This window comes from Saccostrea echinata, unplaced genomic scaffold, assembly GCF_033153115.1.
Source record: "Saccostrea echinata isolate AGI-Se365-2 ecotype Australia unplaced genomic scaffold, CSIRO_AGI_Sech_v1 ptg000001l, whole genome shotgun sequence".
Taxonomy (NCBI): domain Eukaryota; kingdom Metazoa; phylum Mollusca; class Bivalvia; order Ostreida; family Ostreidae; genus Saccostrea; species Saccostrea echinata.
Window position 1 is genome coordinate 26,034,999 of NW_026889750.1, and position 10,991 is coordinate 26,045,989.

Here is a 10,991-nt window from a genome sequence, read left to right on the forward strand (position 1 = left end):
TATCTATTAGATTGTTGTTTATTTGCTTTACATTCATACCGTCACGGTAGCTCAGTCGGTAGAGCGCTCGCTCTGTGATCGGAAGGTCGTGTGTTCGAATAACGGCTCCGACTGACCTACATGTAAGTCGATAAAAAATAGGTAGCAACTGTTCCTTCGCCAGGCGCTCGGCACTCTGAAGTGAAAGTTGCGGGTTCTTCGGATGAGACCTTAAAAACCGAGGCTCCATGTCACGGTAGGCGTTGGCACGATAAAGAACCCTCACTGCTCAATGGCCCTCAGTGCCGAGTAAAGGCCTTCTCCGGTATATGGTGACGTGTCGATATCAGTGAAAAACTCTCAAACGGGACGTAAAACAACATACAATCAATCAACAATCTTTACGTTCATTGGAGAGTACTTCAGTGAAGTTTGATAGGCTGGAAATTAGGATCTATTCTTGTACTCATGGCCATTGGCCAGTGAAGGGTATTTTTCGGGACAGTGACTACTGCAATACGGAACCTCGGTTTTTGTAAATAAAGAACAAATTAAAAATGCCACCTACAGAAATACCAATTATTCAGTACTAAATGTTCCCATATTATTCATGGCTTAGTGGCATCTCATAGTAGATGAATGCTAAATAATCAAGGAAAGATATTCGATTTCAGAATCTTTTTTCTGCCTCATTTCTAATTATTTTCCCTTACATTTTGAGATTTCATAAAATATTCTTGTAATTCTAAGAAAACCAAAAATATTTTATCTGTCTATGGAAGATTACATATTGTATCTCCATGTACAAACTGTACAGATTGTTTCTTTCTTCTGGGTTGGGGGATGACTTGGGGTGTTCGTGTTGTTGTTATTGTATTGCCTGTCTTACCCATTCAATATTGCGTCATGTTATAATTTGCTGTTAATTATGCACTAAGCATTGTGTCCAAGAAAACACCCCCAGGTGTTATTCAAGTGCATAAAGTTGAATGTTTCTTGCAAGGTTTCATTGAGCCTAGATTTTCTACTCTAAAATCAATACCGGTACTGGTAAAGTTTAAATTGTAAGAATTACCGGTAACACAAAACATTTTATTTGGATTTAATCTGCTGAACTTAAAACTGATATTGAGCATAAATGAACTATAACCACGATAAAATCAGACAAAATTGCCTTTGAAGACATCGTTAACTCAAAAAGGTTATCATTCGTAAAATTTTGGGTGTTTTCCCTTCAGCCTAATTTAATTATTAATTTACTGAAGGGACATAATGTCAAAATTATCTGCAAAATGTATTGCACACAACTGGATTGTACAAAAACAAAAAGAAATATGGAAACATATCTTTATTTTCTTTTAATTAGTACTATATTTAAGAAATAATTTAAAAAGTTGAACAAGGTCAATTAGTTACACCCAGGACTGATTGGTATGCGAATGTGAATTGTATCTTGTTAAAATACTGTGGGATCTAAGGAGTCTTTCAGACGTCCTACAGAACAGAGCTTTCAGACCACGTCTGAAGTAAGCTCCTGTCAGACTATACAAGAAAAAATTAATGCAATAATTTGCGTAAAAAATAGTACGCGTTATGTAGAGAACTCCCCGCCAGTAGTCCACTTTGTATGACGGTTCATGAATCTGATTTGAAATGTATTTGGAGTGGAAGAAGTTCCGGATCCACATGATAAGGAATGGTATGTTGAATACTACGAAGCAAAATGAAATCACAAATAGAATTGAAGTAAATTCTAAACGCACTAATGCTTCCTCTGATAGAATTCTTGTCTTTTTCTGCTTTCGTTTTCTGGCAAAGAGTCTGTTGATGATGAGAAAATTCATCACTGAGATGATTGTAAAAGGTATAATGGTGATTAAAAGACCGTATATACTGTCAACAATGAACGATTCAAGGCTGTATTTCGGATACGTGGTACAATATTTATTCCCATTTCCACTGATGAAAACTCCAGTCAGGAATGGTTTATACAGAACAAGTGTTAGAGACGTAACAAATATGCCAATCACTATTCTACGGGCACTACTTACAGTGCATATATCAATCCGCCGAAGTGGATGGCAAACACCAATGTACCTCTCCACCGTGAAAGCAACCACTAGCCAAACAGACGACATTCGTGACACATACGAAGTGTACATTTGAAACTGACATAAATAATCAGTATCCACAAAGCTAACTTTCCACTCAGGCTGTAAGTAAACTAATCCTCTGCGAAACCATTCAACCATGACGTAACAGAGCAGGGTCACAAGATCAGTAGCAGACAAGGCAGCAAGATAAACACTTGCTGAAAGGTTTCGCATTCCTTTAGACATAAACACATTAAAGGACAGAGAATTTCCTATGAAGCCAACGATGAGAATCACTGGTGTAAAATAGGCGTAAAATGTCCTCCCTGTTTTGTAGATGATAGGGTACTCACCCTGTTCTAGTGGTGGCCAGCTCAAAGTGTAGTTGAAAGAAAAGTTGCCGTTTTGCATATGTTGCAGCACAGCATCGTATATGCTTTGAGTAGTTTTCATGGCAAATAAATCTGAAATGAAAAAAAAAACCCTACATTAATTGCCATTAAATTTTACATCTGATCATTTAAGAGAAGCTATCTGTGACCATTGAGAATTATCTTTAAAAAAGTGGAAAGTGAAAAAATCACAAATCTGAAAGAAACTTTCACACTTTTGTGCATAGTGATAGTAAATTATAAAGAAGTAAAAAATACGGGATTTGTGCATCGTGTTACAACGGAACGTGCCCACAGATAATTCATTAGATGTTGTATTTTTCAACCTTTTCAAAATTATTTACAATAAAACAAATTCCCAACAATGTACATCGACAGGAAATTCGAGAAAACACATAGATTTTTATATTTATCTTCAAAAATACATATATTCCTCCTTTTTCTTTCAAATGTGTCATCAATGAAGGTCAGAAAAGAGCATTTATAACTTCTTTTCAGACATTATTTTTTTCTGAGGCACAACGGGGTTATCATTAATTATACATGTCGTTTTTTAGACAGCTGCTTATGCTACCAATATAGTAAATAAAAACAGTTAAACAATTTACTCTTTTTATGTAAAAGCTAAAAACACTCTACACTAGTTCCTTCTATTTTACTTAATGATTATCCCCCTTGATGCGAACTCTCTAGAATTAAAGGAAATAATCAGTGCTTAGCAGACATCAACATGCAACAATTTCCTGAAAGGTAATGTATACATTTGCATTTTTTCCTGCAAATCAAGTTTCTCAGTTAATTAATAGTAATAATTTCAAATTCATAAAAGATGTCTTGATTTGCAGATGTCAGACCTATATATGTTTACATATCTGATATCAGCAGTCAAAAATCGATCATAACAAAATGCATGTCAGAGTATGAATATTGTATTTATTCAATAGATTTATTACATATACACCATTTAATAAAATATTTTGATGATTTTTTTTAAATGGGTTAACTTACTGATTACTGAAAATGAATATGATAAAGACATGTTAAATATGAACTTCTTGATCGTCATTTAACTTGTTTACAAATGTTACTTCCGAAATTAATCAAATTTTTGAGTAATTTTATCGCTTGTTTTCAGAATAATTATAAAACTGTATTTCCCATGTACATTTCAAGCAATATCAAGTAAAATATATGGTGAAGGCAGGCTGAGGACATCAGATGAGACAGTTAAATGTAACATACTACCAATTTCTCCATGTAAAAAAGACATATGGGACCACCTTTTCAAGTTTACTTTATCGAAGGAAAATAAACAAAGTAAAGCTGATTTGTTAAGACTGCGGTGAGGCTTTTTTGACCCAAATTTCAGCATTACTGTTTGCCCTGTGCATAGGGCAGAGTACGGCACAGAATGCCGACAATCATCTTTATGTATGGTGCAATTTCAGTGTGGGAAGGGAGGAAGTAAAAAACCACATAAAGCTTTGAAGAAGACATCTGTCAGCATTGAACAAAGCAAATTTATATTTGAGAAAGACAATATGTTTATTCCTGTTAACTCAGGTAAACTGCTGCTTCACAATTATTTTTATTTTATCAAAAATGTCAAGAATGCTATGAAGTAATTCAGACAAAAGTTGCTCAGATCTTTTAGTTTTTAAAGGATTTATTTGTTTTTTTATTCTTTCTTGAGAAAGTTATTTGTCACTTGTTACCATCAAGTCAACATCTTGTGAGACCTGGAAAACTTAAACATTATTGTATGCAAAAATATATTGATAATCAGTCATTTTTGTAGGAATATGTGAGAAGTGTAGAACAGAACTGCTCCAAAGAATGGAAGCTACAAAAGACAGTACTATAATGGTAAATATATTGCAGCGTAAATGCATGTATACTAGTTACCATATTAATTACAATATATCATTGTCAAATATATTGATTTCAAAAGAAGGTAAACATTCTGTTTAACAAATTATAATATGTACTGAGAAGTATTACACACAACACATAAAAATGTAAAAATCCTTTAATTAGAAACATTCCAAACTGAAATCGGTGAGCACACTATAAATTGTCAATTATGCATGTTTAAATTACACCACTGCTGTGTAAATGCTGAGCAGTTTTTTGTTGTCTTTGAGCGTTACAGCTCATCCATCAAACAAATACAGACCTGTACAAGTATAAGCTAAAAGGAGAGTGAAATAACAATGTACATATACACAATGTTATTTCACTCTCCTATATGTACATATATACAATAAAAACTTAATTTGCCAGATCAGGTGAAGTTAGGGGGATATTTATGAATGACCTAGTCAACTATAATATAGTCGTCGTGATATTCTCAAAGATATAAGATCAGTATCATCAAATAATAAGCTAAATTCACTGATGAAGAACAAATGATTATATTTGATTTTTATCTCACCTGAGCTATAAGCTCAAGTGAATTTTACTGATCACCTGTCATCTGTCTGTGTATAAGCTAATCACATTTTCTACTTCCTCTCCAAAACCACTCGGTCAATTTTGCCCAAACTTATCATCTTTGAGTAAAGGGGATTCAAAATTTTTCAAATGAATGTCATGCCCCTTTCTAGGGGAAAAATCAAAGAAACAGTAAAAATAGAGAGAGTTTCTTAATCTTTTTCTAAAGAACTGGTAAGGTAATATGTATATTCCTTAAATTATTCCAGGCTCAGAAAATGTACTCTGAAGTAGAAATGGATGCTGAGAGTAGTGTATCTTTCTTGGATGAAGCTAGGAGTGAACAGCCTAATAAGGTAAAGGAATGCAAACATAAAGCTAATTACTTTTTATATCCCCACCATGAAATGGTTGGGGCAAAGCTTGCCCCTTTCCTTCTGTCATTCCATTATTCTATCATTCTGTTATAGTTACTTTTCCAGACTTTCTAGCTCATCTGAGCTGAAAGTGAAAGTGGTCTTTTCTGATCACAATTTGTCTAGTGCCATCTGTCTGTCCATCCTAAACGTGAAATCTAACATATGCAATGACTATGTGTAACCCAAATCATTAGAACATGATTTTAACACCTACATGGATTTAGCTTCATGTAAATGACACAGCACATGGTACTGTTATATTGTCTTGATTTGTTTATTTTTTTTTCCAGGGACAAGTGCTTATGGACAGCCAAGGAGAAGATGAATTTTCAGTGACAGAAACAGCTTCCTCACAGTTTTCTTTGAATTCTGAGTGGAAGGATTCTCAGGAGAGGCCCTCAAGAAAAAGAAAAGCAGCACTGAATGAATTTTTAGCAGCAGTAGATATAAGCCCCATAAAAAAACTCTGAGTGTTGACTTTGACCTAGCTTCTGAGAATAATTATAGCTTCTAGCAATAACTTTCAATATTTCTTTATGCCGTCTTTGTCACGCACAAGGTCTTGAAGAAATATATTTAGCAGTATTCATTCATTAAGTTGACAGTATTAATCAAAACTTAAAGGTGCTTGGACACAGATTTGAAGTTAAAATTTTCTCAAATTTTCTGTATAATTTCAAGACATATATGTTACTATAGCATTTCATACTAAAATATAATAAAAATCTTATTTCATCTCGAAGTTATTAAAACTTCGAATTTCTTGATGCGTTGGATTGACGCATCCTTGCGCTTTAAGATATTTTAATTTTATTCTTAATACTTAAGAAAAGTGGCAATTTTGTTGTGTATTAATGAAAAATATTAAAACTATAACCCCGAAAATTCAGAGTAGAAATGTTCGAAAGCAAAACCCACTCACAGTATTGTAAGTCGTGCTCAGTTGTGTGTGCAGAGTTTAACAATTGAACACACCCGGTGAATCGTAAACATTAACAATAACAGAGCTCGTGCCCTGTTTACAAAAATAGTTTACATTTCACGGGTGTGTTCAATTTATTAAACTCTGTACACATCACAGAGCACGGACTGACAATACTGGTGAGTTTGTTTTGCTTTCGAACATTTTTACTCTGAATTTCCTGGATTATAGATGTAATATTTTTTTAATTAATACATAACAAAATCGCTTCTTTTCTTAAATATTAAGGATAAAGTTAAAATTTGTGTAAGTGCAAAGATGTGTTAATCAAACGTGTCCCGGAATTCGTAGTTCCAATAATTTCCAGATAAAATAAGTTTTTAAGTATATTTTCGTATGAAATGCTATTGCAATATATAAGTCGTGATATTATACAGAAAATTTGAGAAAATATTAAGTTCAAATCTGTGTCTATGCACCTTTAACCACATACTGTGTGTTTCTATGATATTTTACCATAGTAACCATATTTATTTTAAAAATAAATTGCTGTAGACTTTGTGCATAAGGCTAAGTACTTGTTTTGTTTGGGTATTTTTTTACTATTGGCATTTAGGTTTCATCACATTACACCTATCGTAAATGAATACTGAGCATTTTCAGCATGTAAATTGTATGCAAAACCATCATTTTAGAGATATCCAAATAATTTTTTGCAGCATAGGTAGCAACAATGTGTAATTGTAAGTGGTCAAACTGATTTTTTTTAGTATTTGTCATAACTTAATAAAGATTCATAGTAGAAAAAAAAATCTCAATTTTTTCAATTTTTCATCTGTTACCATGGCAACCAAGACATTTAACAACCAATTTTTTTTTATATTTGTTTCAGGTATGAAGTCATGTATTAATGAGCAGAGTTTCATCAAAATTGGTTATCATGCATGCCCAAGAAACTGCTTACTATGATTGGCTCTTAAACAGATTTTTGAAAATGTTGCTGAATTTTTTTAAAAAAAAAAAAAAAAAGGTCATTTTGGTCAGGTTAGGAACAAAAAACAAAAAGTTGTTTAACTGATTTTATTTTCAAAAATAGAAATCTAACATTTCTACCAGACTAAGTGTGTTGTGTCCCTGAAAAATGGTAGCTCAAAAATCGGTTGTTTTATTGAATTTTTTATTGTATAAAATGCAAGCTATTTTGGTTGCCATGGAAACCATGTTAAGTATGATATAAAAAAAATTGTATTTCATAAAAAAAATTATTTAAGCATTGTTGATTTACCTTAAACTTAAAGATAGAGTATCTCACAATCTTAATTGTATTTATTTTGCACTTAAAGAGGTATATTATTCAGTTTTTTTAAAGGCCTTGTTGCTTGTTACCATGGTAACAACAGAGTGATCAGTAAAATTTTATAAACTGAGTTTAAGTAACTTACTTATGTGTTTTTATTAATTTTATCAATAATGCTACATGTATATATAATGATAGGATTTTTTAATAAAAAAAAATTGCACTTTCCAAAAAATTCTCGATGATTACAGACAGATTCTCTTAAGCACATACAAATTAAATTGCAACTGGCATTTCTTTTTACCTAACTCCTTTTTCCAACTGATAGAGTAAAGACGTTATAAGCAAAATCAAATAATAGATTGTTTCATTGATGTTGATGCACACTTTAGTCAGGGATATTCAATCCAACTTTTCTGACACATGCAGGCGTAGGATTTTGTATTTGTTGTGTTCATGTAGCAGGTTGGAGGAATTATATTTTATTGACTTATTGTTTTATCATTCAATTAATAATACCAGTAAATTGGTTTCCAAGTTACCACACACATTCTGCTTTGTTAGTAATTATGTTTACCCTGTTGGATGTCACAGTCTGCTTGAAAACAAACATTTTTCTGTGCTCAAGAGGCTTGACTCAATATAGTTGTTAGTCTCCTCCCGAAAGCAACAATCCCCTAAGGATCAAGGGCTTGTCTCAAATTATATTTCTGAAAATCTACAAGGATTGTTCTAAAACACTGTTGAAAACGTAGATGCTTCTGACTAAGAAATAACGAAGTACATTAAGATTATAATAATTTGTATTCTTGCATGATTGGATCTAAAATATTCGTTAATTATAATATGGAAGTAGGTTTCGTAATCACTTTCGGGCAAAGTCTTTTATTTAATAAAGAGCGTCCCGCAAAGTAGCAGTCTAAAGAATATGCCAATTATCTGATATTTATTTGAGACAGGAAATTAAATGTAATGGGTAAGGCGTAGTCGAAAACCTAAATTAATGTAAAACCAGTGTCATTCTAGAACACAACAGAGATGCTTGTAAGATTTTTTGCATGATAATTAGACAGGTCTGTAACTTAGTAGATCGAACCTCATCTAAAATAAAAATTGATTTACTGTAATATCCCTGACTGCAAAACAATTATTATTAAAAACATTAATAAATATAATAGCATATGGTATTGTAAATGACAAAGGAAAATGATTCCATATCAATTAAAGCAGCTACTGTACATTTCATGGAAATAATAAGCATCATTTGATTGTTATAGATGTCTCCAGAATGTACATTGCACTTGGAGTAGTAATCTGAAATGAGGCTGCAAAATGAGATGGCATCGAGCTATTCGATATTTTTTCCGTTCATTTTATTAGTCTCATTATTTTATAAAATGGTGACGAACACGTACTTCAGTTGATAACAAACACCACTATGAAACAGAATGGTGATTGTTTATCTGTCCGACGGAAAAATTAAATGTCAATAAAAGGCATTCTCTGTTACATTGAAAACCTCTTTACCCTTTTCTATGAAAATATTGACAATTTTTTGAAAATATCATTGAATAGCAATTACATGAAAGTTAATCTTCAAAATTATTGGTATAATCGATAATTTTATATACCAACATAACATGGTATGGACTTGGATAAGTACAGGAAAAGACAACATAACAAATTCAATTGTTCATATGTTACATGCTTATACTTTATACAACATGAAGTATGATTTAAAAGGATCTAATATCTCTCTCTCTCTCCCAACGAAACAGTACATATGAATTGATCTCTTCTCCATGGTTTGTGGTGATTTTGTTTAATAATTCCAAGAATGATTAATAGTTTTCAGTATCAAAGTGTCTTAAATCTTTCTAGATTAAAAATGCATTCAGTAAATACCGAAGGAGAATCCATTGACAAGCATTTTTCTGTTTGTTTAAACCAAAGCAATAGATGCGGCATATCCCTGATATATATTTCAGCACACACACACACACAGAGAGAGAGAGAGAGAGAGAGAGAGAGAGACAGAGTCAATGTATCATATATATGCTTGAGGTTATTATAACTGAGATGGGGACACATTGTTGGTTATCATCCTCATACACGCACGACTAAGAAAAATTAATATTTATTACTCGTATTTACATTTTTACATACATGAGAAATTAATATCAATTTAACAATTTATTTAAAAAATATTAATTTAACATTTTATTTAACAATCTTCTATACGTTATTTAAACAATCTTCTGTAGATAATTCAAAATTCAGCAGTGACAAAACACGTTAAAAAGAAAGGCAATAGAAAAAAGATGCGATTTGGTATTTGTCTGTAATTGTTTCAAGACATTGATGATGTGCGAAAAGGTTTATAGATTTATCACCTTGTAAATGCGTCGTCAGACACCGTAGTCACGCGACCTGTCATGGAGACTCGTTAATCAGCACTAGTAATTATGAACGGATATTTGTTCTGTGCCATCTTTTCTTTGGCTTTATGTTAGTCCTGACCTACGCGAAATGCTCATTATGTTCGTAGTGGTACCTGCACTTTTTGATTTCAACATTTTATTAAAATTAATCAATGATGATTTTTTAGGGAAGTGTCTATATGCTATACAATTAATATTATATCAGGTGTAATGTATGAGGGATATCATTTTTACTACTATTTTATTACAGAAATTAAATATATATATACTTTTCATGCATAAATGCAATAAAATATGTAATTATACGATCCAAAAAATATTGCAAATCGTACGTACCAATTTTTTAAAAACATTTTTAAACTATACACCTAAGGGATTATTCACTCATGAATAATTTATTAATTTGCTATATTTAATTTCTTCAAGTAAAAATATACATTCAGCTATAGCAGATCTTCCGAAGAGATGTGTCTTGTTCACAGCTGATATTATATAGGCGAGAGGGCAAAGACTAAACAATGAACTAAATTGTCTCCGCTTTTTTATTTACAAAAGAAAGGCTGGCTTAATAATAAGATTACTTTTGTAAATATACACCTAAATTGAGATATGATTATAAGTAAAATAATAAAGAAATGAGTTGTTAGGCTTACCTCTTTACTACAGGAATTTACAAATCCAAATGTCATCCGTGTTTTGCAAGATGCTGTTATTCAATAAATTGCAGGTGAGAAAACGTCCGCGAGATGTAATAATATAATTGGTCTTGCTGATAAATTGCCTTTTCTACTCCTTTAATCACACGTTGTTTAAGCATTTCTCATACTAAGTGAAGTCTTTTCTACAATATGTTATTTTTCTTTATCATTATTATTTTTGACGGCGTTGCTATGTATGCGTTTTTTTTTCTGCACACTGAATTTAAAGACACGGTACTTTTTTTCTGACATTAGCATGATTTTTCGCTTTATAAATGATAACTTCTCACTTTGCACACTTAAAAAAACTGTACAGT

At 32.0% G+C, this 10,991-nt stretch overlaps 1 protein-coding gene across 1 annotated transcript; it reads right to left on the reverse strand.

Moving 5' to 3' along the window:
- Positions 1–1,312: 1,312 nt before the first annotated feature.
- On the reverse strand, positions 1,313–10,767 carry LOC133171848 (probable G-protein coupled receptor 139). The gene is made up of 2 exons (XM_061306675.1): positions 10,630–10,767; positions 1,313–2,536 (listed from the first exon to the last, which is right to left on the reverse strand). Exon 2 carries the CDS (start codon positions 2,523–2,525, stop codon positions 1,392–1,394), a length of 1,134 nt encoding a protein of 377 aa, XP_061162659.1. The 5' UTR covers positions 2,526–2,536; positions 10,630–10,767; the 3' UTR covers positions 1,313–1,391.
- Positions 10,768–10,991: the final 224 nt, after the last annotated feature.